Source organism: Haplochromis burtoni, unplaced genomic scaffold (genome assembly GCF_018398535.1).
Source record: "Haplochromis burtoni strain Fernald_Lab_line unplaced genomic scaffold, NCSU_Asbu1 Contig_199, whole genome shotgun sequence".
Lineage (NCBI taxonomy): Eukaryota > Metazoa > Chordata > Actinopteri > Cichliformes > Cichlidae > Haplochromis > Haplochromis burtoni.
In genome coordinates, this window is record NW_024582560.1 from 770,133 (window position 1) to 797,415 (window position 27,283).

Consider the following 27,283-nt stretch of genomic DNA (forward strand, 5'->3'; position numbering starts at 1 on the left):
TTTTTCACACTATTTTATTTTCACGCAAAATGTCTTGTTTTAAATTTCACTTTTACTTTTTGCACATTCTTTCTCTTACGTCAGTCTTTTGATCTTCTCTTTAGGTTCTGGCAAGTCTTCGGACAGTTAGGAACAACTTCACCACCTTGACAAATGTACAGTGTGTATCTAATAAGTAAGTGGGATCATTATTAGTTTCTGTACTTAGAGTTTTTATGATCCACAATTTAATATTTATTTTTTATTGAGGAAAAATCTGCCTGTGGATTTTAGTTTTTGGAGATACACCAGTAAGTCACACATCAGTGTTTGTCACTTTACCTGTTGGTAGTTTTAATGTTGTGGCTCATAAGTGTCTGTTTTGACAATGGTTGGAGATGCCAGCATGCTCCACTTGGGGGCACCAAAGCTTCAGAAACTTTTATAATGCTGTGGGCTTGTGAAGAAGTCTCGCAAATATAAATTCACATATCTCAAGAGCCTTTTGCTGGTGACACAAAACTGGACACAGTGACATTTCAATTCTATTTTTTGTTATGAGAGGCACAAACATCATCTTTTACATGGAAGTGCTCGCAGGTTTCCAGTGATCACTGAATTGGGTCAGTGGTTGTAGTTGCATCACATTTGCCAGAGGTGCACACTGAGTCAATCTGACCTCAGAGAAAAGGATCACCGCAAGCCTGAGACCTGTTCAGAGAACCAAGGGAGTTGTTTTGTGTTTATCTTATGGCAACAAAGACCGACTGGAACCAAATGAAATAAATAAATAAATAAATGATGGAAGAATGTTTCCAGGCTCCTAATTTTTAAAACTTTGTAAATTATTTCTCTGTTGCAGGAGGTCTCCCGCTACAAATCAGCCCCATGTCACCAAAGTGTGCCTGTCAGGTGAGTGATTAAGCCTTCTGTTAAAGAAAGAAAAGGGAGTTCATTATCACCCTTATCAGAATGAATGATTCTGGGAAATGTTGCACCCTGCAACACACATACAGTGCTAACTGTCTGTGCTGTTTATATGGCTTTTGCAATTTCTGAGATTACAAATTCCAGGTTTTGATGCTTGAGCAGAATGATGCTCAGTTAAAGTTTTGAGTGAGCCAAAAAAGAAAGATGCTGAACTGAAAAAAAGCAAAGAAAACAAATGGAACAGCCAGTGATGTCCAATTGTTCTCCAATGCATGTGCTGTAATGCATTTACACAGATGGGGATTCTTGCATGCAACTGAAGTCTGCACAGTTGTTAGCAAAAATAATAGTTTAGGTTTCAAACACGTGAAAGTGGCATACAATGGATTGCTTATTTCACGCCTCTGCAGTGTTCAAATAGATTGTCCCTTTGCACACAACACACATTTACATAAGGAAATATAGTTTCTCTTTTAAATTTCCATAAAAGTACTGAGTTAGATGTTTTCCCAGCCAGGATAAAATGTTATCTTTGATTCTTTTCACAAATGCAAACATAAGCAGCAGGCCTTCGTTATTCAAGGAGGAAACTGTGACTTGGTAATGCGCAAAATTCCCGTGAAGTGTCATTATGGAGGCACCGAGGAAAAACCAAAGTGTGAGAACAACAGAAGCACCTACTGGTTTAGATTCAGATTAGGTAGAATGCAACAAGTGAAAGAAAAAGAGGAGGGAGGTGTCGATATTGGTTCTTGCTGCACTGGTTCTTCAAGTCCAATTGACGTCAGCATGGCCTACACACATGGGTGCTCGACTTCCTATCAGCACAGATGGGCTGCGAGGAGTGTCCCACAGCAGGAAAAATACAACACAACTGTGAGTCTCTTATTGTCCTTCCTCCTCCACATTTCTCACAAACCATGACCTCCAAGTAATCAGTGCAGAGTGAAACTATCTCACTGGCTTCCATTATGACGCATGAGGAAGATAAAACAAGAAAAACAAATTTGAAGCCTCTGAGACTCAGAGCTCGGAGGTTTATATACTGTATTTCTGGTCCTACCAGGGAATCTTGCTGCTCTCAGCTTTCTCTGAGCGTATAGAGAAAATGGAGTACACCTGCCACTAAATAATGGTGACGGTTGAGTTTGTTCAGTACGCAGCTACAACAATTAACAATATCACAATGAAAGATGTCATCATATCCTCCCTTGTGCTGCTTTCTGTCCCGTTTTCCTTGACTCTTTGACCGGAAAAGGAGAACAGATTTTTCCTGTTTTCCCTCTGTGTTTTTAGTCTGGCAAAATCCCCAGTAGTGGAAAAGAAAGAGTACCTGCGTCTTTTTGGGCATGAGCTCAGCATAAATGAGTGCACACTTATACACTCTGGACAGCTCTATAAAGGGATTATAGACGGACACGGGGAAAGACAATAAAAATCAAGACAGAAGATGATGTGGTGACACATGCACACATTGGCATCAAGACATATCAAGAGAGCTACCAGATTGTTGCTGGGAGTGAGATACAAAAGAATGAAAACACAGTAAAGGTCAAAGAGAGAGAGATAATCATCTGGCAGTATGGGAGTAGCATATCAAATTCGGTGAAATAAACAAGAAGAGCACAACCGTGACCACAGCCAGTGGGTGAAGGGGCATAATGAGAAGAAAACAAGAAGCAGGGGGTATACTAAAAATCAGCTCAGCTGCAAATGCGTCACTGCAGGCTGTTTGCGCTGTTCGACTTACTCCAGAAACGTGACGGGATTGAAGTTTTCCCCCTTATGAGTTTGCAATTTATGGTTCACTAGCCAAACTGGCCACATCGCACACAGTCTCGTGAGCTCAGCGAGCAACAAAGAGCTCACTCTTCCCCTACTGATTCAGATTACAGGCTTTGCTCTATATCATGCCTGATAAATAGCACTTTTGAGAAGTTGCTTTATTATGACGTCTTTGACAGTCAAGGCCTGATGATTAATCTGCAGCGATTATTACTGGCATTAGCCAAACACAGATGGTATGAACTCTGGGGTTAGTCATGTGTCCGAGAGAGCTGTAAAATCTCGTAATGGCCTCATGAGCAAATGCTCGCTAGACTGTTTTCAGATATTAATCATTACACAGCGCCCACAGAAATTAATCTTTAAGAAATCCTTGTTCAAAGAAGGCTACTCCTAGTTAGCTTTAGACTTGGCCCCAAGAGGGAAAACTATATATGCGTTCCCGCTTAATTTGTGATGAAATTATACTGTTTTGCTTGATGTGTGTGTGTTTTTAAATGAAGTGTAATATTGGACCTAGCAATTTTTACGTGACTTCCCACTTTCAAATCAAAAGTGATCTTGTTTACACTAGAAGCACACACAGTAGTAAAAAGAACTACTGTATAACAGTACATTTGCTATTTTCCTAAGAACGTCGACTATCCATTTCATATCTACATGTTAAATTTGAGGCCAACATGAGCAGCAGGTCAGCTTAGTGAAAAAAGACCAAAAAAACCCCAAAAGTTTGACTATCCGCAGAGCTCACAGCACACTTATTAACATGCAGAATAACAAAGTAGCCAAGATTTCGTGCTACATTTTCCATCTTCTGTTACACTTTTATCCTTTTCACTGAAAGAAAAAAAAAAAAAGAAGTTAAAACTAAAGTAAAAGGAAATCACACACTAGCAGTTTTCTTTCTTTCTTTCTTTTCCCATACAGATCCCTGGTATAAATAAGATCTCTTATAAAATATATCATGCTTTTAATGTTACTGTAGCTTTTTGATACCTTTGTGTTTTGTATTATTTAAACCAGCTAGGTGCTTTAGGGGAGATAGGTTTGGCTTTCTTCAAAGAGAACCACATTGGTGGATACCGCCTATTTCGCTCTTTATACTGTTACATCAAGGTTTTATACATCACATTATTTTAAAAAAGTTTCAGACCTTCAAAGTCACCGCTGAGAAAAGTTGCAACTAGATTTAAGTTACACTGTCAACATTTACTTAATTTTATTTGTGTTAAATATAAGAATTTTGTCAGAAATTTTTTTTAAAACAACAACGTAACATGTGGCTTGACCAAATATACAGCCCCATTTCCAAAAAAGTTGGGGCGCTATGTAAATTTTAAATATAAATAGGAAGCATTGATTTGAAAATCTCATAAACCCACATTTTATTCAAATTTTATTTTATTCAAATAGAATATAGACAAAAAATGTAATTTTTACCACCGTGTAGCATCGTCTCTCTTTTTAACAGCAATGTCTGGGAAGTGAGTAGATGAGTTTCTGGGCTTTTGGTTGGGGAATGTTTACCCATTCTTGTCTGATTATAGCTGCTGAACAGGATTGGAGGCAGGCTAGTTCAGCATCTGGATTCTTCAAGTATGAAGCAATCCTCTTTTTATACATGCAATTTGGGGTTTAGCATTGTCTTGCTGAAAGTCTATTGCTCAAGGATAAGATACAGTACTGTATCTGAAGTATGTAGCTGTACTGTTGCAATAAGGGTGTTTTCTGCATTCAGTGACAGCAAACAGTGTAACACCACTGTGTAAGGATTCCATGACAGAGCCATTGGACCCAAGAGTTAAATCAGTGAAATATGTCATTGTCTTTTGAAGTTGTGTCAGTAAGCGTATCTGGCATAAAATTCTGCCAAATCAAACATGCAAAGCCACCCGATGTTGCAACCCCATGTGACAAGGGAGCAGTCGAGAGTAGCATTTATTTGAAGTGCTTGTTTTTCCTCTTATGTGTTATTGCCAGTAAGAAAATGATGGTCTTTCATTGTGAGATGCATAGTTCAGTGGCTCAGTGAACCTGTTTCCAAGAATATGATGCATTTCCAACCAGGAAAATCAGTTCAGCATAGCAGATCGCTGCACTGAGACATACACATTTTTTACTTTGGAACTAAACGGTCACGTGACTTTGTGCGTAACCTACAGGGTGTGTGGTCCAACACAATGAGCATTACTCATTTTTCTTTTGTGACTTTTAGTAAACATGCCGTGGAAGAAAAGTGATGACAGACCTAACTGAAACGAGTTATTCTGACAATGTAAAAAAGGAAGAATAGGTTGTTATTTCCCTTTAAACCTCAGGGCGAGAGTTGCTGTCCACACGTGCATTTGTGTGTACAGTCATGTGTTGTTGTTGTTTTTTTGTTTTTTTTAAAAAGTTCTACACTTTTGCCTGTCAGGGCATAATGAAAACTTATCTGTTCCTCATAGCTTATTATGCTGTCAATTTGAACAACAACACAGTGTGGCATGTCATACAATGGAAAATGCACTTCATTAATGGATCATCAGCAAATGTGAGCACCTCTATCAAAGCAGAAGTTTTAGTAGTTTGCTGCTCTGGTGCATCTAGGTCTCTTAACACAATAGAAAGCAGGAAAGAAACTAGCTTAGAGAAGCTGTTGTTGCAGTTCATCAAAGTCCATCATTCTGCAGTGAGAAGGATTGGTCACATGTGCAAAAGAGTGGACATCCCAGCAAACTGACCTTAGGATGAATTTGCTGGAAATTCATGCTAAGGTAAATTTGCTGGGACGTTTAATGCTTAAAGAAACAGCAAAATCCCAAGAGCAACATCTCGGACGCTAAAGGCCTCAGTTAGCACGCTAAATGTTAAAGGTCAAACATACCAGCATGCCAGCACAAACACCTCAGACCAGCTGCCAATCAAGCAGGTGGAGGGGTGATGATTTGGATTTGCTTTGCAGCCACAGGACCTGGGTACCTTGTAGTCATTAAGTCAAACATGACCTCTTTGTTACCAATAAATTCTAGAGTCAAATGTGATGCCATCTGTCTATAGCTAAAGCTTTATTACTAAAGCTTGGGTCATGTAATGGGATGGTGAGCCCAAGCACAGCAGGAAATCTACAACAGAATGGTTGAAAATGTAAAGAGTCAAGGTGCTGAACTGGTGCAGATTTCAGGCATCAATCTAATGCCATGGAGGAACCTTAAGAGAGCTACTGTATGTATAAACGAATGCCTGCACAAGTAGTGAACTGAAGCAGTGCTGTAAAGAAGATTGGCCCAAAGTTCTTTCTAATGTTCCAAACCAAATTTGCTTTTGCCCAATGTAATTGAAAACATATTAGGATTTTAGCAATGTTGCCAAGATCTTCTAATTGATCAGATTACTTAAACTTTCATCATAGCAAACGTAATCAGTATGAATATGCAGAACTTGTGGGCAAGGGGGAAGATTTTTGGTGCAGGACGCTTCCTGGGTTGTGTTTGCAGACTGCTTGTAGTCTGAATTTTGTTAACCAATCATGTTTAAAGAGATTTGGGTTGCATGCATGTGGAAAGTAAATAAAGGGTTTAATTTCCGAAACCCCAAATACTTTTTCAAAAAAGTATTCATCTGCCATTTCTGGAGCACTGGTAATGATGATGTGAAGCAATATCCATTGTCCTCTACCTGGAAATCCACCTGCAAGTCCTGAAAAGGTGCTTTGGTGACTAAGGAGGCAGATTAGCTAATGGGCTATTGGATTGAGTCATGCAAACCTGTTTCCCAAAGAGGTTTGAGCACAGTGCAAAATGCAAATGAAAACTTTATACAGTGATTTGCAAGTCATTTAAACAACATTCATATCACCATATCAAATGTTTGTTCATTTCGATGTTGATGCCAGCAACACATTTTTCCAGCCCAATTTTTCCCTCTCACAGGATTTCCAAAAACTTTTGAAATGTTTTATTGCAACAAATTCAAAATGAGCATATGTTTTTTAATATATTTTTCAAAACTGCATGTCTAAAACACTTGCAGAATCTCTAAATGCTGTCTTCATACTATTTCCAATTAATTATAGGGTTCAAAAGAATTGCATATAGTTGCATTCTGTTTTTATTAACACCTGTCACAACTTTTTGGGGAATGGTGTTGAACTTAATTTCTAATGTTTGTTATCAATATGATGTAATTTATTTCCTCCTATTAGCAAAACGTTATTCAGTGAATGGACACACAATCAGACAGTAAACCACAAACTGAGCCAGAAGCACTGACCTGTCATTTTCAGTCTGGTCAGTCTGCTTCACTCTTGTGTGCAGCAGTTACTCTGCTCCACAGCAAGATTCCATTTCAGGTTTTCCAGGCTCACAGCCAGGGGAGAGGATCCGGAGGGCTGGAAGCGTGCAGCCTGGTTAAGTATTTGAATTATGTCATTGACGTCAGCACAGTCATAAACCTCCCTGCGGCCCTTCCCCCTAACTGGCCCGTGCCAACACAGCTCCATGGTGCATTGTGAATGAGCCGTCAAACAGGCCTTGATGAGATGTTTGTATGTGCATGTGTGTTTTCAAGTCTTTTGTTTTCATAGGCGATGAGATTATTTCACAGCTGTAAACTATGAAGCGACACAATTACTGAGGCTTGTTTGTGAGAAGACCAAGAGTGGCGTGGTTTCGGGGGTTGGACCGTCTCTGATTGTCCACCGCATATCACTTTAAATCTCATGCTACCTTAAAAGGGAAAGCATTATACAAAGTTGTCTCACATATAGCACACCAACTTATTCCTGTAGCACAGCAAGGGAAACAATAGATTTGAATTGTAACTTGTAACAGTATGCTAATATAATTTTTCTGTGGCTATGACAATTTTTTTCGTAAGGGTTTTTAACAATAGATAGGATAAAATTATATATACACAAGCATGATGAAATATATTATTTTGAAACACAATGAGTAATTAAACTTAAAGAAAATAAAGTACAGAATGATGAACTTAAATATGCTTTGCTAAAATCTAAAAAGCATGCATGATATATAGAAATTAAAAATATTGAATTTTTAAAATTCTGAAAATATACTTGTAATGTAATAAAACTGATAAATTACGTTATTTGTGAGAGTATAATATGTGCAACACTGTTTTTGCATTTTATTCATATACTACCTTGTGTTAAAATCAGAAAATGTTCAGAGTTCAAAGCAGATGGCATAATGCAAATGATTGACATGAAGAGCAAAGGCTTTTGCAAGAGTAATCATGAATTTGCAAAGTTTTCCGCCCCTCTCGGACTTTTGAACAAATTGACGTACATTGGAGGTGATACAACGGTAAATTATTGACCCGCATCCTGCCTTAGCCCCACGTGCAATGCAAAATCAATAGCAAACGACTGAATACGTGCAAGTTACTGTGTCAAAGTGTGCATTTCTCTTTTGTGATATTGTGAGGTCACTATGAGGAATGTGTGTTTGCGTACATGCAGATAGCCTTGGCCTGTTTACAGGTCAGCCATTGGTGTCTTGAGTTGACCATCAACTTTCTTTTCCCGCACTTTCCAAATGTCTGGTGAATTAACAATGAACATTAACACAACTAAAGGCATTGTAGTCACTGTGTTAAAGTCAGCCTCGCTATAAAACTCAAAATACTGCATAAAAAATGCCAACTTATAATCCACTCTCACACAGAAAGCCATTGTGAAAATCAAGTTTAAAAGAAAATAAAAAAAACATTTACAATAAAAAATATTGTGTAGTTTTTCAGTGTTGTGCTTCTTAATGAGAAACTGCTCTGTATAGCTGTCACATTTAAATGCTACCCAGATGTCGCTTACAATAATAATGCTAACCCAATGATACATACACAAATGTACCCTAATAGGGTCATTTTGCTGTTTTTGTACTACTTTTACTGAAGTGTGTGTTTGGTCTGTCCATGGCAGTTGTTGGTATGAGCTGAGACACTGCAATTCTTCAGTCAGACACTGAGGAAAAACAGCTTATGGGGGTAGGTTGAGAACATAGAGAGGTGCAGTGTGAGGGGGATGTAAGTGGAAGGTGTTTTGGCAGAAATGGTGGTTTGGGAGCAGCCCTGCTCGTTAGTGTGGTGGATGGCTCTTACAGAAGCTGGTTTGTGGCCCTACAGAGGAGAGAGAGGGGAAAAAGGGGGAGAGGGGAAGGCAGACGAGGTCTCTCTGCACACTGAGGTCTGTTGTCCTCTTTGCAGCCTCCAGCATATGGCCAAAGCATTAGAACTCACCAAGAAAAAAAAGAAAAAGACATCCACTGAAAAAACAGGCTGGAAAAGTACCTCACACTCTGTCTGGAAGCAGGTTTCTCAGACTGAATGTGCGTCACGCCACCTTTGACTGGTGACACTGTGAAATGTCAGCCCATTTAACACTGTATTTATGAACAACCAAAGGTGATGATAGGTTCATTCCTTCTACTCATACCGTGTGCATGTGCATAACTTGTTTTATTTAGAACTTCAACTCATATGTCATTGTTATACAGCCCAACTAAGGGAAGTTTGGCTCCAGACTTTGAAAAAATTTAACTTTTCAGCCACTGCTTTAGCCCAAAAAGCCAAAGGTCCAGCAAGCTTTTCTACAGTAGTCTGAGTGTTTCACTCTTATATGTTCTGGACTCTGTCAGTGATTAAGCTGCCAGCTTCAAAATGACTCGAATCCCAATCATACAGACTTTGCAGATGAGCCAGTCCTTTGATGTTTCAAGGTACCCAGCTAAAATGTCTGCATATGCATGCGCCCTCTTCTAAGGGAATGAGGGCAGGATGTGGTGACACCTTCTTGGCAAAGTCTACTGCCCCTATGGACCAAGACAGCCACACGCTGATGTATACCCAGTTTCAACAGCTCACTGCCTTGTGCATGAGCTGCTTTGATGTTATACTTCTGCTCTGTGTCAGTGACTTTTGCATGGCTTGCGTGCCGGTGGAGTCTGTGAATAGGCTGGTCCGCAAAACTTGGCATCCAGTTATGTGTCGTATCGAAGCCAAAGTTTCTTTGAATCAGCCAACCAGGAACTTAAGGAAATAAAAATTAGTCTAACCCGAAAAATGACACAAGTGGTAGCAGTCGTGTAATATGAGGAGCCAGTGGCATGAGTTTCCTTGAGTGAACTTAAACAGCTGAAAGTTCACTTTTTTGTGATTCAAAAGAATCCCGGGTGTTGTTTTGATTACTTTCAAAGGTGAACTATTTCCTTTAACTGTGCTACATTGTCTGGGGTTGCATTGAAGTTCTTTGTTCAGCACTGGTGGTTCAAAATCTGTATGCCATCACTGTGCTTTGAAGTGCTTTGATCCACTATATTGACGTAAATTGGGGAGCAGCACGCTGGCTGTCCTGTTGTGCTGAGCATATGGGGTAAATTTCTTCCATGTGTGAAGTGCTATGAAGTAGAGATCAGTCTTTTCCATAGAAAAGGAAGGTGGGGAGATCCAGATGTTTAGCGTTCGCTCCCTCCAGCTAGAAATTTGTTGAAACATTGGCATATTGAGCAGTGATACTTTTTAATATGTTTCCTCATGTTTGAGCTTCCCAGTGATTTTCTTGTAAACCACTCTTTTCCTTCTAAACACTGTGCACCTACCACATGTGAGTCATAGCTGCTAACGACAGAGTTATTTCATCAAACGACAGCTATGATTGCCTTCAGCAGTCACTCCACCATTCATTAATTCCACTCCATGTTTTCTGGGAGTTCATAGCCAAAGAGGAAGTGCTTTGGTTTCTTTGGCTCACAGTGTGGCCCTAGCCTGGACTCCCCCCAATTCAGGGAGTCAAAATTTGCCTCTCGTGTTGCTTATGCAAACACAAGTTTGATGTTTGATATAATTTTTTTTTCCTCCCTCAGAGAGGTTCAGAGAGGAGAGAACCAGTTTGTGAAGCATGGTGGTGTGCTGTGAGCTGCTGTAGATATGCAGTTCACCAGGGTTCCTTGAAGTGGTCTGCATGTCAGAAAGGAAGTCGTTGGAAATGAGTTGTCTTTGCAGTAGTGACGACGTCCTCCTGCTCCTATTGTCTATAAAGTTCTAATGAAATTTCACAGAGATGCATTTGTTTGGATGTAATCCCAGTGACAGGAATAAAAGCTAAAATGATTGTGTCTCCTGCACCAAAAGCAGTTAGGGTTTTTGTGTTTTTTTTAGTCTAAATGCATGTATACACCATTTCTATTCATTTAAATGGGCAGGGGTCACAGACACACCAACAGCAGGAGGCAGCAAACTGCCTAGTCTGCAAGCTACTTCTTCAAACAAGTGGAACTGAGAGGGGGATAATTTAATGAGAGAGAGGGAGAAGTTGAGCAAGGGTGGGGGAACCAGACAAAATGGGAGGGGGTTTGCAGCACGCACAAGAGGGAGGGAAAGAGGGGGTACGCAGAGAATAAGGCTACAGAGAGACAGAAAGACAGAGCGAGTCGGCAAACGGTGACCATAACCACTGTTTGTTTGAGAAAACAACTCCCCTGAACTTTCGGAGGTGGTGGAGCGGAACAAGATGAAGGAGCTCTGCGTACACACCTCCTCATCTTCCTCTGCGTCTTCCGGAGGTTCTGCATGTCAGTGCCCCTTACGATCAAGCCACTCTGGGACACTTGGACCGCCACGCATGGTGTCTGGAGGATCAAGTATGGACATGGATCCTCTCAGACCTGATTACATGTCCATGTGTCTCTTGGCAGATGAGTCCTACCAGAAACTGGCTATGGAAACCATGGAGGAGCTGGACTGGTGTCTGGACCAGTTGGAGACCATCCAGACCTACCGGTCTGTCAGTGACATGGCCTCCAACAAGGTAAGACAATCTGGGCCATATGTTAATATATGTAAATGTGACAACAACGCATGTGTGAAGTTACCTGGGACTGTCTACATGTATTTATCAATTACCGTGGTTTTATAAAAAGCTATTAGCCTCTCCTCCTGGATGAAATACCTGAAAGCACTACAAACATTCCCATTTTTGATAATTAACTTCAGGGGTAAAAAACTATTTGGGTATTTGATCATGGGCACAGTAGGTTATTAAGATGATTTTATCAAGTCACAAAAGAACCATTAGTTCATTAGTGTGAAAAGCTATCATGCACATAGTGCTGTGCTTTCATCTAGAATCATATTGCACAGCAAACTCTTGCATGCATGCTTCATTTTGCCAACATCTCTTTTTACCCACTGAAATAACAATCATTAGAGTGTGCAAAACCATAATTAAAAAAGATTTAAGTTAAACATTATAATTGTAACCTATATCTCATACTATGCAATGCAAAATTATAATTATTACCATCACGGTACATATTCTGTAACGTGCTCACTGAAGGCATGATATTTGTGATGATGGCTTGACTGGCCTGTGATGACCTGCCAGCCTGCATATATCTGTGTATAATTGCTCTTTGTTTCTGTGTGGTTGTGCATTTGCACAGTCTACGGAAAATGTAAAATACTTTTAGCCACATTGACGCATTTGCAAAGCAACAGCTGTTCTGTGGTAGCATATCAGCACGCATCATCATTTTATAGATCTCTTGATAAAAAAGGAGAAAAAAAAAGTCAATGTTTGCTTCGCTGCATAACAACTTTAGCAAACTACCTGTTGCATCTGAGCACCATTATTGCCTGAATTCCAGGGAAAGGGCTGTCCTGCTTGTATATCCTTACCTTAATCAAACTGCCCGAGACACACAGCTTGCTATACTACTAGGTTGGGCTGATTAAAACATTACCAAATGCTTTTTTCATTCATTTTAGTGCTGTGTTGATATTGGCTCGTTTCTAAGATGTAGCTCTGTGTGAGTTCATTTAGCAGGGCCCTTATTGCTTAAGGCTGGTTTGAAAGTACTGAACTTATTCTTCTGCTTGCTGCGGAAGAGGCAAAACCAGATCTGCTATATGTTCCATTATTATAGAATAATGCCAGGATAATTTTATAACTGCATCTTCTTTACAAGGGGCCAAACCATTTAGTTTAGCGTGTTTAAAAGCTGTACTTGTGTCTCACGTTGCCTGGAAAGTTATTAAATGGTAAAACTCAGTTTATAGTTAATATAACTGCCCAAAAAATGTAACCAAAGGGTGAGAAAATGTCTGGTCTCATCGGTGGTCTTAGCAGCGTGTTGTTTTAAGCATTTAAAAGTGCCAGTCTTCCAGTTTGGTTTTACTGAATTTAAACACACTGTGGTTTTTAAACCAGCATTTTTGAACTAATTACTTCCCTTTGCTTTGATGCACATGAGCCTGTTTTTTTCTTTGTGCGTATTTCACTTCAAAATTTACTGTATGCGGCACATTATTGCTCAGACAGCGGAGACTGTACGGCGACATCAGATTATAAACACCCAGGGTGGTGGTGTCCATTTCCGTCTGTGCTCTAAGCTTTGGTCTGAGGGAGGATTGGGATGGGGAGGGGGTGTTGTCAGACCATGATGGGTGACTCTGACCGTGACTCCAGCTTCCTGTCTCTGTATTTCCTGTGCCTCCTCTCCTCTGCTCACTTGTTACTCGATGACAATAGGGGTTGAGTCCTAACAGATAGCTACATCCCCGGGACTGTCAAGACAATGAGAAAAGGCCCTCTAGGCCGTAGCAGCGTAGCAACTTGTTCAGGCAAACCAGGTACAGATTCCTAACAACATGAGCCAGTGCCATTGTTGACCAATGCTGATCTTTTAAAAGTGTAGTGGGCAACAGCTTTATGATGTTACAGTTAAGTTTCAACAGTGTCCTACATTGTTGTGCAATTGTACAGGGATAGAAAGAAGCTGTTTATTGGTCCATCGAGCTCTTATTGCAAAATTGGGAGTCAAGTCCAGTGATACTGTTACACCATCGGCCCAGTTTTTGTGGGCGTTTGACGCAAGTTTTGACAAAGAGTCAGGTTTTCTTTTTTTTTTCACCACTAGATGTAATTGAAGCCACAATCAAACCCGGGGTGTCTCCGTTTTCAGTTTCCAAGGGCACAGGTGTATCCGGGGCTACAAGACCACACACTCTGCTGACCGCCAGCCTGGTTGCTGTGACCTCAGAGCGGGGAGCTACTTCCCTGCCCCTCACTATCATTAACCTCGCCACACTTCCACGCCGATGCCGGTGACGGCCTTGGACAAACAGTGCCATCTGAATGTAGTTAAAGGAGTTTAGTGCTTTTGCGGGTAGCGTGCAGGCAAGCCCCTCGAGGAGAACACAAGCGAGTAGGAAACTTTAACTCATGTGTGGTCACTTCAGCTTTGAAGCACCCGCCGTCTTCACTGGGGAAAGAATGACAAAATTATTGAAACAGATGCAGCGGTGGGTCTGTAGCTGTACCAGGCGTAATGGACATTAAATTATAGTGCTGCGCTTCCATTTGACTGAAAGGGTGGTGAGGAGATCACACGAGCTCCAGCGGTGATTATGGTGCTTAATCGTAATTTAAAAAAAAAAAAGTTTTACCTCTGTAATCTTCTGTTCTTCATCTGATCTTCATCTTGGAAAATAAGACAGCACAAGGAGTGCGAATGGAAAACATGTTTCTACTGTAACCCTGTTCTTACCTGTTTCTGATCAACGCCTTCGAGGAAATGTGTTGTCCTTGTGTTACTAAACAGTGTAAATTTGACATCATTCATTTGGTGTTGACACTCGAAACAGCCGCATGCATGCGACAGAGGCGGCGTGTGCTCACTCTGGGGTTTGTTCGATTGCAGTGCAATGGTGTTGCATTATGAGGTCACATTGTTCCTGAGAAATCCCATTTCTTTACGTTTTATGTTTTTCCTTTTTCTTTATTTCTCTTGTCAGTTAATATAGCAGGAACTTTAGCGTGACCCCTAAACTTGTTATCTGGGACTTTTCTGTGATGAGCTCAGGTATGTTAGTAGTTTGGTGCCTGAGGCTACAGGAAGAAGGATGTCTGCCAGTAAATGATCTCAGGGAATTACTATAGCAAAAAAAAAGGGAAGTAGGTGGAGACACACGCTCAGGCCTGTATGGGAGGGAGGAGCCATCAATCTCCTGTTAGACTTTGTAGGCCAGTCAGTTAAGTCAGCTTTATTGCTATAAGTTTCCTGCCTGACGCCAGTTGAGAAAAGAGAATAGAGAGAGGAAGACGGCTGGCTCACAGACACGCTGAGACGAGTTAAAGTACTTGGACCTTTACAGGATTTCTTTGTGCTGTGTTTGTTTTTTCGTTGAGTGACAATGGGACTATGCTGCTCTGAAAAGCAGAAGATAAACTTTGAGATGCTTGCGAGTTGGAAAAAGGTGAGTTAGCTTTATAGAGGCTTACTTTGTGTTGTAGGAGTGTAGCGTGCCATGTGGAGATGGTGTTTTATTCAAGAATAAATTGCTGGATTTGACATCTAGTTTCAGATAAAAAAAATAAATTTGCTCGTCAGTAATTACACTCAAAATGTTCCTGAATTGTTTTTTTCCTTCTATGATTGCATATTTGAAAATATGTTGGTCTTTACTTTTTGTAGCATGTTGTTTCAGTAGCTTTTTGGTTTTTTTTCGACACAGTTATATTATGCATTAAATATTTAAACTTTATTAAACAACGGCTCATGATTGTGTGAGAGCAAATTGCTTTTTTGTCAGAGTTTGCGCAACTTCTCTCAGTTTCCTCAGTTTGTTCTGAAACTGAGAATCATTTGCTAACGTAAAAGGATGTATGAGTTAGCGCCATGCATTGAGTAATCTGGGTTACTGAGAACACTTGCAGTCTTGTCATCGTGCCGTGTGTGTGTGTGTGATGTGTTTCAGCTGAACTACACAACCCCGGGTGACTGACATACAGCTGTGTGCCTAATTCACTTCCTAGAGGTCACTCAAATCCACACTGTGCTGCATTAAAGAATCAATTACAAGCTCTCTTTGAGCAGACTAAAGCCAACTGATTCCAGCTTCTTTGATCTTTCTGGGTTTTTAGTGCAGCCAATGCTTTGAAAGTGGTATTCAGGTTCCACAGTCAACTAGAGGTTAGCTGTCTGGTTGACAGCTATTAGACAGCTGTTGAGATCAGAGAGTCTGGTTCAGTATGAAGCAAAAAGAACTCATTATAAGAGAGAATATAAGATCTGGCAGAAACCACAATGACAGGTTTTCTATTTTCTTTCCGGTGTTAGAATACAGAGTTATAAAAAAAGGAAAACCCAATTACTTTCTATGGAAATGGCCTTTATTGCACACACCATTACTACATAGTTTTCATAATCAAGTTTGGGGTGTGATGTTTGCATATGCTTATTCAAATCGAAAAGAACATTTTGCATGAGAGATAAAAATCGATCTCCTTTTGCACAGAAGCTATGGGTTTTTTAAAAATGCCTATCTGGAGCGTCGCTGCTGCGGTTTTTGTGATAGGTTTGTTTATGTTTATGATGCAGTGCTGTGTTTTTAAAGTAGGGACCACCATGAGAACAGGACCATGTGATTCTGTTGCCATGGCATTCGGGTTGCCATGCAGATGGTGGTACACTGATGGCAGACTGAAAACTCTGTCGTCTGCTTGATACAGCAAAACATCACGATTATGGACTGAACTATTTGCACATCCCCATTTTCTGTTTTTAAAATATGTTTAGTTCTGTGTCTGAGTTTGTGTCTGTGTCTCATCATCCGTGTGATAAACGCTCTGGTGCTTTGAAGTCTCACGTTGCGCAGTATGCTTTGCATCTGTTCTGCATTACTGTGCAGGGGGAGCATTTTAAGTAGAGAAGGGAGACAGCAGTGGGAGGGGGGTTTCACAGAACACAGGAGTGAGAGAGAAATAGCTAGAAATAGGGAGGAAGATGTGGGGGATCCTCCAAGCTCTCATTTTCTGCAGTGCTGTACATGAGCATCAGTTTTTAGCGAGGGTGGGAGGCAAAGAGAGAGACAGAGAGAGTGAGAGAGAGAGGCTCCAGCAATTTGTGCCACAGGGAACTCTACAGCTATAGCGCACCCCCATCTCCTTCTCCTCCTCTCTGCCTTTTTCAGTCCCTCTCTTTCTTTCCTCCTTCTGCCTTTTTTCCTGACTTGCCAAATCTGGGCTTGGAAAGGCTGGATTTTCTCCTGTATGATTTTTGGATGGTGGCAGAAGGAGATGGAGGTTTGAAGAAAGGGACAGAGGCAGCGACAGCCAGAGGAAAGGAAATATTGATCGCATCCAGGGGGATTCCATCACTCACGACAGTGGCTCGCGATCCTTGATAACAATGGAGGAAGCTAGGAGGAGGCGCGTTTGGCTGGGAATGTAGGGCTCCGCCACAGCCCCTCTCCAGAGACTTCGGCTGGGGCGTTTTTACCGTAGTCAGCTGCTGCAAGGCGGTGATTTGGTGACGCCTTGAGCTTCAGGCTGTAGGGCTGAGCTAAGCCTTGGGGGTCCACTCAGAGAGGAGCACTTACTGCTTCTGCTGGGGGGCTCAGCACTGCTTAGCACCATGCCTGAGGCCAACTACCTGTTCTCTGTGTCCTGGGGATACATTAAGGTGTGTCCCAGAGGAGGTTTTCCATTAATCGGACTGTTTCTGTGCATATTCTACATTCATGTCTGTTTTCTGTTGCTGGTGAAGAGCCCAATTTCTCTTTGAATGCATTACGACATGTTTTTAATCTTGCTCAGTGGTTGCATGTGTTGAGAAAACAGGCATCTTTTGCTTATCTGTAAAATTTGCATAAAGGAAATATAAACTATGCACAGCACGCATCGTATATGCTGTGTTGAAACACGAAGCAGTCTGGATAAGGAGACTGGGGAAGAATACACAAACCTAATATGGCTCATTAAATCCAGAGAACATGGTCCCATGGGACATGTTCCAGTGGAAAATAACAGGAAAGGGTTTATTCCGCTGCTTAGAAACAGCAGTCAGACTCATTTGCTGGATGTGTTTCTGCGTATAAATCACATTACCTCCTTAACATTTTATCTCTTTGCTTCCAGTTCAAGAGGATGCTGAACCGGGAGCTAAGCCACCTGTCTGAGATGAGCCGATCAGGCAACCAAGTGTCAGAGTACATCTCCAGCACCTTCCTAGGTGAGCACTGCAGCACATGTTTACCACACACCTCCTGAAGTATACATTGCGCCATTGCAAAATGTGCTGTATGTATGACTTCAGTGAGCCAGCATCCTTCAGGAATGTCACAGAGGTTGCGAGGTTACCCAAAGCATGTGCCAAGTAGTGGGGAAACTCACAGTTCCTCTGCAACGCTGTTCTTAAACCAGTCTGATCTGGTCTGGAAGGGAGACAGGGTCCCCTCGCTCCGACTGCAGAGATATGTGAAGGGAGGAGGGAGGGCTTTGTACTCAGGGAAGACTTCCCTCTGGAGAGATTAGGAGCAGTGAGTCGGAGAGAGAGAGGGTGTTTGTGTGCTTACAGTGCCATCAGGTTCAGAGAGATGCTGCATTATTCATCAGTGGGACAGCAGTGGTTGCTTGTCTTTAAAAAAAAAAAAGCCTGGCGGCATTTCGTGTCTAATGGCCAGCCAGCTCGCCAGCCCTGCAAACCACTCTGCCCCTCAGGTTTTTCTACCCTCCCATCTAGCTCACCACCAGCATACATACAGCCAGACTCCCAGCTTATAAGGGCTCACTGCAGACTAATGTTGTGGCTCTTGTTAGTGAACACGTGTCTATTTTCCTGCCTCGGAGCAGCAAAACATAAAAAATGACAGAAAAAAGACAAGATGCTGGATGCATGGTGGAAAGAGGAAAAGAAAAAGCTACCTCTTGTGCTAACAATAGAAGTGGCGCGGTGATAGAGACAAACATGAAAGCTCAGCTCAGTTTATCTTTGAAGCTTTGCGGTTTTATCTGCATTGCAGCTAGCACCTGTCAGGTGTAGGGAGATGATTTTCCTGTGCTTTGTGGAGGACGCAGCTGAGATGTTTTTTTTCTCGCTCTGCGGCTGTGTGTGCAGTGCACACGTACAGACTGAGGGAGTCTCACGCTCACACACAGTGAGAAATGTCACTCAGCTAATACATGAGTCACATGCACCGACTGAACCCGCATACTTCAAAGTCCCTCCCCTAAACATTTCGGCTTAACGTGAACCATCTTTCCATGATTCTCTGAATTGTTACCAACACATGGCTCAGATTCACAGAATGCCTGGAATACTGCCATGTTTCTCTGATCATCATAACAACTCATTAGCACAGCCTGAGCCTTTGTCTCATAAAACATTTGCATCTCATCAGTGTATTCAGCTATTTTACACATTTATTTTTTTGCCTTTCCTGCTTTTGTTACTAGTGTATTTTTATTGCAGAAGACAGGCATTGAGGGATTGATTGCTAATTTAATAGCAGCCATTGCAGCTTTTTTGTCTTGAAAACCACCTTTTTTAATGTTAATTCTATTTTCTCCAGACAAGCAGAATGAGTTGGAGCTTCCGTGTCCAGTTCCAAAGCCGAGGGAAAGAAAGAGGAGGCAGGGCCAGCAGCAGCAGCAACAGCAGCAGCAACACGGTGGGATGATGACACAGATCAGTGGGGTGAGAAAAGTCAGCCATACATCAAGTATCTCGGGAGGTACTGGAAATCGCTTTGGAGTCAAGACGGACCAGGAGGAATTGTTGTCAAAGGTAAGTGACAGACAGACTGGAGAAACTTAAACTTGCGTGATATCTGGTGTCTCACGTGCTCAAACACTTACATTTGTGTCCTCTCTAACAGGACCTGGAACACATCAACAGATGGGGCCTGAATATTTTCAAAGTGGCTGAGCATTCTCACAATCGACCTCTCACATGCGTCATGTACACCATCTTCCAGGTTTGTTTTCCGCCTCAGCTTCCATCCTTTAATCGGGAAAGAGCTCATGAAAACTGTGAAGCCATTCAAACAAACACACACACAAGCCGTGTCAGTGTGTACATCATGCTCTGTTAGCTAGCTCCAGACTATAATCAGTTTGGCTGCACATGTTTTGTTTTGTTTTTTTTCACTTGGTCTAGAAAAATGCTGCACCCCTTTCTTTCGAGGCCAAAAGATAACTTAAAATGTATTACTGCTGCAGCAGATACTGTCAGTGCACCTGTTAGTCTGGAGCCCTGCCTAGTTTATGACTACCCATCTGATGACTCAGAATTGAACTGTGGCTAGATGGATAGACCGTAGAGAAAATAATATCCTGTAGCACGTTTAGCCAGGAGTCTTGTTTTTCTAATCCACACTGTCACACGCAGGAGCGAGACCTGATGAGGACGTTCAAGATTCCAACGGACACCTTTGTGACGTTCATGCTGACCCTAGAGAGCCACTATCACTCCGACGTGGCGTACCACAACAACCTCCACGCTGCCGACGTAGCCCAGTCCACACACATCCTCCTGTCCACCCCTGCATTAGATGTAAGTCGTGTAAAATCTGTCTTACCTCACTCGCTTTCAGTACTTCTAAGTGTTCAGAGTTTGCCCTTTAAAACGTGGCACAGTTAAAGCGTGTCGCCACCGGCCACACCTTTCACTTGAACTGTTTATATTGTTGTGATGAATAGCAACAATAGAAAGAGCATACCACAGATGGTGACACATGGAAGGATTGGTTTTTCAAACTAATACCTTGCCTTGTATGGTAAGCAATTTGCTAATTTATTTTTACTTTACTTCCTTCTCTTCAAACACAGGCGGTCTTCACTGATCTGGAGATCTTGGCAGCCATTTTTGCAGCAGCCATTCACGACGTGGACCACCCAGGAGTCTCCAACCAGTTCCTAATCAATACAAGTAGGTCCACCTTTTCATTCGACATCCATCAAAAAAGTCAGCTAGAGTTATTTATTTGGTCTACATTTTGAAAAAAGGGAGAAACATTTGCTTCATTTGATGTTTAATTTCCTTTTCTTGTCCTCTTTTGCATTTAGACTCTGAGCTGGCCCTGATGTACAACGATGAGTCAGTGCTGGAAAATCACCACCTGGCCGTGGGCTTCAAACTGCTGCAGGAAGAAAATTGCGACATCTTCCAAAACCTCTCCAAGAAGCAGAGGCAGACGCTCCGGAGGATGGTCATAGAAATGGTGAGGAAATGTCTGCACATCTGTCTCAGGCAGCAGCCCCGTCTCAGGATCTGAGCAGTTTTCACAGTTTTTCTTAAATTGATTTTTTCATGTCTTGCTGTCTTCCAGGTTTTGGCAACCGACATGTCTAAACACATGAGTCTGCTGGCGGATTTGAAAACGATGGTGGAAACCAAGAAGGTCACCAGCTCTGGTGTCCTGATGCTAGACAACTACACAGACAGGATGCAGGTAAGAGGCAGACTAGTATGCACATTAGACGCAAACACTTTTCTACTTACCACAGAGGGAGGAAAAGAAAAAAAAAACATACTAAACGGTGATATTTTTTTTCCTGCAGGTTCTCCGTAACATGGTTCATTGTGCAGACCTGAGCAACCCCACCAAACCTCTGGATCTGTACCGGCAGTGGACTGACAGGATCATGGATGAGTTCTTCCACCAGGGAGACAGAGAGAGGGAGAGGGGGATGGAAATCAGCCCAATGTGTGACAAACACACAGCTTCAGTAGAGAGGACTCAGGTAGAGAACGCAGGCATCCAGCTCTCAAAATAAAACCTGAAAACTGTGGTTATTTTTCATATTTACTGACATCCTCTCTGTTTATCTTTTCTAGGTTAGCTTCATTGATTACATAGTGCACCCTCTGTGGGAGACGTGGGCTGACCTGGTCCATCCCGATGCCCAGGACATCCTGGATACACTAGAGGACAACAGGAACTGGTACCAAAGCATGATCCCCCAGAGCCCCTCACCTCCTTTCTACACCAGTGATGGAGAAGGAGGACCTCACGGGGAGGTGGAAGGGCGGCCTGTAGCGAGTAAATTCAAGTTCGATCTAACGCTGGATGACCAGGAAGGACAAGGTGAAGACAGTGGAATGATGGACACAGCTGACAGTTGTGACAATGTGACATTACAGCATCTTCCCTGTGATCAGGAAGGGGCAGAAATGACAACACATGACGGCTCCCCGGAGGAAACATAGCTTAACCGGTGGTGTTCTTGGAGCGTAGCACGTTTTTGGTGAATTCATTTTATTGCAGTGGAGCAATCCTGCAATTTGGCTCTGGCGGGAGCTGCTTGGCAAAGAGGGCCTGACTGAATGTGGGGCACCCCTGCGAACGAGGCTTGGAAACCCTGCGGTAGTTTGTCTTTGAGCCCCCCTGGAAGGGAGCTGGAAGAGTGTAGGCTCTGTTCTTTACAGAAGGGACTACTGTTGGACTGCAGAGCCTAACCTGGGTTCTTTCAGGCAGAGAATGTGAAGTGGACGTATGAATCCGTGTACTGGGACAAGTCTAAATTTCAAACTTGCACTTCAGGACATTTTTTTTTAAATGTTCATTTAGATTCTTTGTATCGTGTCGAGATTGGATACGACCCTATATTGTCCAACCACAGCTACTGGTCAGCGAGTTATTTCTAACCCAGTGGTGTTTTTTTAACACTTGTCTAAAAAGAGTAGTGTGCCTTTTTTTACAAGTGTGTGTTTTTGTAAGTTTTTTTTTTTTTTAAATAATTTATTGAACACATTCATGTAGCTGTGTGTCAGATTTTCTACAAACGGACATAGCTGTCTCACACAGTCTTCCTGATGTTCTGGCAATAGTATAAGCTTGTTCTTCACTAATGGATGTATATTATAAAAAAATCAGCTGACTTCCCAGCACGATTTGCACTTTGTGGCACACACAGTTAAACCAAGACAAAGACAGCATCTGTAACTTAAAGGAGAGACCATAGCAAGCATGTCAAACCAAATAATTTGATTTGATTTATCCAAATAAGTAACTGCGTAAGCAATTAAATGACTCATAGGCTAGATTTCGTAAAAGAGGAAAAACCTTTCTTTTTTCTTTTTTGTAGAACAAAAACCAAAACTCCAAAGATCCTGTAAGGAAAGCACTTTGTTGGATTCACTGCCACCCCTCAAAAGAATGATCGCATTTCCAAAGAGTAAATGGTGTGACAAGTCAAACTTCCGAGCGGCGGCGGGATTGATTCCCACTCACTTAAAGCCAGTTACAGACTAAATTCTCACTACAATCTTCCAAGATTAAAGTGGAAAAGAAAATATTTCATAACCCAGTTGCGTTTAAGCCCCATCCAGTGTGGAAAAACCGTCTCCGCCCTGTAATTCCCCTTTTCATTGCCTCACACAACACACCTGTTGTGGTTAGCAGTATTCTCATGAATAGGCTGACTCATTTTGAACTTTGAATGACTTCAAGGCTGAACGCGCAGTTTCAGAAACACCTGTCAGTAATGGAATAATTGAATCTTGTAGTTTTTCATTGCAGCACTTTGAATACGTCGACAGTTATGCAGCTGGTTGCTGATCTGTCCAAACACTTCCTTAGAGGTACCACGTTGTATCGTCATAATACGGGGAGATCGGTTTCATGTTTCACGATGTGTCATTCTTCTCCTGTGTGTGTGTGCGTGTGCGTGTGTGTGTGTGTGTGAGGATGCGAGAGTGTATTTAAGTGGTCACAGAGTTGCACAGTCGTGTTGCACCCAACTGTGTTGTGCTGACCCTTAAGCTGTTTGTAACAGTGTATTTATTACATTTTCTTGTATATGTTAATACTGAATTGATAATATTCGCTGTATATTTGTTATTTATATGCACTACCACGTGTCAAATGACAGTTTGACTGAACTCGTTTGTTGGTTCATCCGTGTATAGCAAGGTATTTTGCTATGAGGCCATAGCATAAAGTTATGCAGGTCAGTTTTGACGATTTGAAAAGTATGTTTCGTTTGAAATTCCAGCCAGAAGTGTTTGTGCAGTGGGAGCCAGCAGCGCTTCATACGAGGCGCAGCAGAAGCTTTTTTAGTCCTTTTGTTCCTGGCGAAGGCTGGATATTTACTGCAGCATAATGTGTACGGTGACAGGTCATTGTACAGCTATAAGAATATTTGCTGAAATTTATACCATTGTTTCAAATGTATTTTTTCAGTGTTTTCTTCACAGTATACTGTAAAACGGTCTATGTTGTGCTCAGCAAATGTTTTCTATCAGATTATTAAAACGGGCATGTATAACAGACTCTTCTGGTCCGAATGTTATTGGATTACATCAGTGACGTTTGTTTCAGTGATGTTAAAACCAGTTTGGAGACAGATTTAAGTTTCAATTTAAATGTTTTTGTCTATACACATTAAACTATTTAGAAATTGTCCTAAGATACATATTTGCACATTATGCGATTTAAGGTGCACATTCAGGAGAAAGTCTGTTAAAACTAGAAAAGTCCTGAAGAAACAGACACTGCGCATTATTTTCTCCCATTTTTAAGGCACAATCTCCAATTCCAAAAATGTAAAGTGTGAATAAAAACACTGCAATGATTTGCAAACCTCCTAAATCCATTCACAATAGAGCAAAATAAATTTGATGGCAGCAACAAATTTCAAGCAGTTCAGGGTGGTGCATCAAAAGAGTAACTGTTGCTGTTAGCAACAGGTCAGTAACATGACTGGGTAAAAAGAGCATGTTAGAGAGGCAGCGGTTGACCACGCTGCAAACAAAAACAAATCTTCTGCGCATATCCAGACGAGGTATTTAAAGTAAGACCTTGCACATTTCAGCAAGACATTGCTAAACCACATACGACCACATATTAGAACAGCATGGGGTCTGGCTGAACTACCAGCTGAAAACTGGTTAAAATACATGGAAAATACAACAAAGAAGCTAGAATCCTATATCAGACAAAAGTCCAGGAGCTGGTCTCCTTAGTTCGCAGATGTATACGGACACAATTGTTGCCTTTTAAAAAAATATTTAACAAAAATTAAATTAAGTAAATGTTGACAATGTATTTTTTAAGTTTTCTCCATTGTGATTTTGGAAGACTGTAGAACCTTTATTTTCAATAATCTGATGTATGTAACACAGTGCTAACCAACCTTGAACAGGATTGGTTCCACTGTCATAGATTTCCAGTAAATATGAGTCAAGCAAAGCCACCAACTTTCAGCATAAATAGCGCTAACACGCTAATGCAGCTCTGTCTCAAGAAAGCCAAATCTATCTCCCCTAAAGCAGCTGGCTGGTTTAACTGATAGAAAAACTTAAAGGTATCAAAAAGTAACATTAACACAAAAAGCACCAAGTATTTTGTAAGAGATTAAATTTTTACCAGACATGTCTCCACAAATCTCCACATGGAAAAAAAAGAGAAGAAAGAAAACTGATGCTGTGCAATTTCCTCTTTTTGATGGTGAAGATTTGTTGTTGCCATCAAATTTAAAATGACAAATTCAACATTTTGTGACTTACTATGAATAAAATCTGAGTTTAATAGATTTGCAAACCATTGCATTCTGTTTTTATTCACATTTAAACAGTGTCCCAAGATTGTACAAAACTCTGCGCAGGAGTTCAAGACTGGTTTCATTAAACTGCAAACCACAAGTGTGCAATGTCAGGCCTTTCCCTGCCAATGATGACATATTCCAGAAATTGGTGTTTTGAAATCATGCAATAGTGTTCAAAATCAAACAAAAAATGTTCTGTGAGTTTTTTAATGATTAGTGATTCATTCACTAAGAGGGGGAAGTGTTCTACAACATTATATACAGAAAGTTCAGCAATAATCAAGCACTTAAGTAAAGGGAGAAAAAAACTGCCAACAATGACAAAAGGAATAATGAAAGCATTTTGTCAAAGAAAAGTGAGAATGCTCTCAAATCGAATGGCTTGAATGATTTTTATTTATCAGGTAATAACACTGTTAATGGAAAAATGTAGTCACTGTTAGCGTGACTACATTTTTCCTTAAAATAATAACCATGTATTATTATTGTGCACAGTTTTTTAAAGCACTCGGCAAAAAGAATGTTTCAAGTTTCTTGAAAACTTCAATGGAAAATTATCTTATTATTCTTCTGTGGGTTTGGTTTCAGTGTCTTCTGTCACCTCATGAAATGCCAGTCATACTGGAACCTGCTGGCTGTGGGGAAGCCATACCATTTCTTGATGTTGGTTGCCAAACATGACTTTTTGTGGAATATTTGGGTTGTTGACATGTGCTGAATATGGAACAAGTCAAACTTCTTTGTGACGGTATTACAGTCACCCAAAAAAAGATAAAAAGATAAAAGGCAGCCAATTGTATTTCACTGAGCTATACTGAGTGCCACACTTTCTTTTTAGACTCACAAACATGATCTGGTGTGGAAATGATCTGAATCACACCAAATGTATGTTCAGAGGAAAACGCCAGAAGTGACAGAAGGAAAACAAACAACTGGATTCAGCCCTCAGTGATGTCACTTCCCTGCACTGACAACAGTGACTGCTCTTCCTGCTGATCTGAGGTCAGCATAGCTGGACATCAAGTCAGCAATGTAAACAGGAAAGGTAGAGATAGTGATGCTATGCGCTGGGCCCTCAGGGCATTCACTCTCCCATGGCTTTGAGCACCTTGACCCAAACAGATAAACATCTGAATACGTGATCAACAGGAGGAGAAACATGAAACGACGGCTCTGACAGTTTTCAGTTTGTGGGCAAACTCCACAAGACAAAGCAGCATAGACTTAACTAACGACATTCGCTGATGTGATCTACTCTTGATTCATGCTGAGAATAATCTCCTGACAATCTGCAATAATAATACTAACATTTATTTATTAAAACCTGACAGTGCCAGTCTGTCTCAGCTCCGTTCCTGACATGACTCTGCTTCCCCTAAAAATTCCGACAGTTACTTTATTGCATTTATGCGGTGACCAAGGTTTAAAAGGCACTCATTACTTAGCTATGAAAATTACCTGGTTGCACAAAACTGAGAAAGACCAGTCAAGAGGTCCTTTGTTCAGCGCAACACGCACTGATTTCAAATTTACAGCTTTAATGAATCACCGGTTACATTTTGACCGTGCTCAGAGTTTCATTTATTTTCGTTGGAGTTTTTGGATGTCTCGATGACACCAGGAAACCCTAAACCATCCTCGTCTTCCTTTAGATTCAGCAGAAAACGAGGTGACTGTTTATGGTAAACACGGGCGCAGACAGGCTTCCATGGGGGTGGTCCATACTGCCATAGCAATAGGCAGGGAGTTTGTTTGAAACTCTAACACAAACCTTGCGGTTTGTTGGTGACTGACGTAAGCTGGGCTGGAGGCAGCCCGCTCCGAGCCTTCGACAGCAGCACCGTCTGGGTTCAGGCTGGGCAGGACGCTCTTACTGCCAGCAGATCCAGTTGACAGCCACTCAGCGTCCGTTCTCCACTCTTACCAGCCAGGACCCGAAAGGGCCCGCGGCCCAGGGCCAAGGCAGAGAGGAAGAGAACCACTTCCAGCAAAACAAACCTGCTCTCTACATATCCACTTTGTAAAAACAAATGCCTTCCTGGAGTTTCTCCTGGCCAGCTGCTGTTTGTTTTTAGTCAGGTTGACAGTAAGAAGTGAAGTCAACTGGGTGTTCAGTGTTGGGGGAATGTGGGGTAATATGAGAATGGGGCATTCCAGGATAATTCAACAGCGCTCCAGGCTTTGTGTGTGGATGGCACAGATCATCTCAGAGTGGCTGAGACAGATGGATAAGGAAGTGAGCTCAGAAGGACACTTCTTCCCCAC

General features: G+C 41.5%; 1 protein-coding gene across 3 annotated transcripts in view; it reads left to right on the forward strand.

The window, feature by feature from the left end:
• LOC102293312 (cAMP-specific 3',5'-cyclic phosphodiesterase 4B) overlaps positions 1-23,744 on the forward strand; it is a 44,909-nt gene extending 21,165 nt beyond the window's left edge. For all 3 annotated transcript variants that reach the window (XM_005935646.3, XM_042226178.1, XM_042226179.1), the window contains 12 exons: positions 105-175; positions 842-891; positions 11,385-11,497; positions 17,609-17,702; positions 19,042-19,256; positions 19,348-19,446; positions 19,860-20,024; positions 20,300-20,399; positions 20,537-20,691; positions 20,800-20,922; positions 21,032-21,214; positions 21,309-23,744. In XM_005935646.3, coding sequence (XP_005935708.1) covers positions 105-175; positions 842-891; positions 11,385-11,497; positions 17,609-17,702; positions 19,042-19,256; positions 19,348-19,446; positions 19,860-20,024; positions 20,300-20,399; positions 20,537-20,691; positions 20,800-20,922; positions 21,032-21,214; positions 21,309-21,680 — 1,740 coding nt within the window. In that variant the 3' untranslated portion in view covers positions 21,681-23,744. The remainder of the gene's footprint in view (positions 1-104; positions 176-841; positions 892-11,384; positions 11,498-17,608; positions 17,703-19,041; positions 19,257-19,347; positions 19,447-19,859; positions 20,025-20,299; positions 20,400-20,536; positions 20,692-20,799; positions 20,923-21,031; positions 21,215-21,308) is intronic.
• Positions 23,745-27,283: the final 3,539 nt, after the last annotated feature.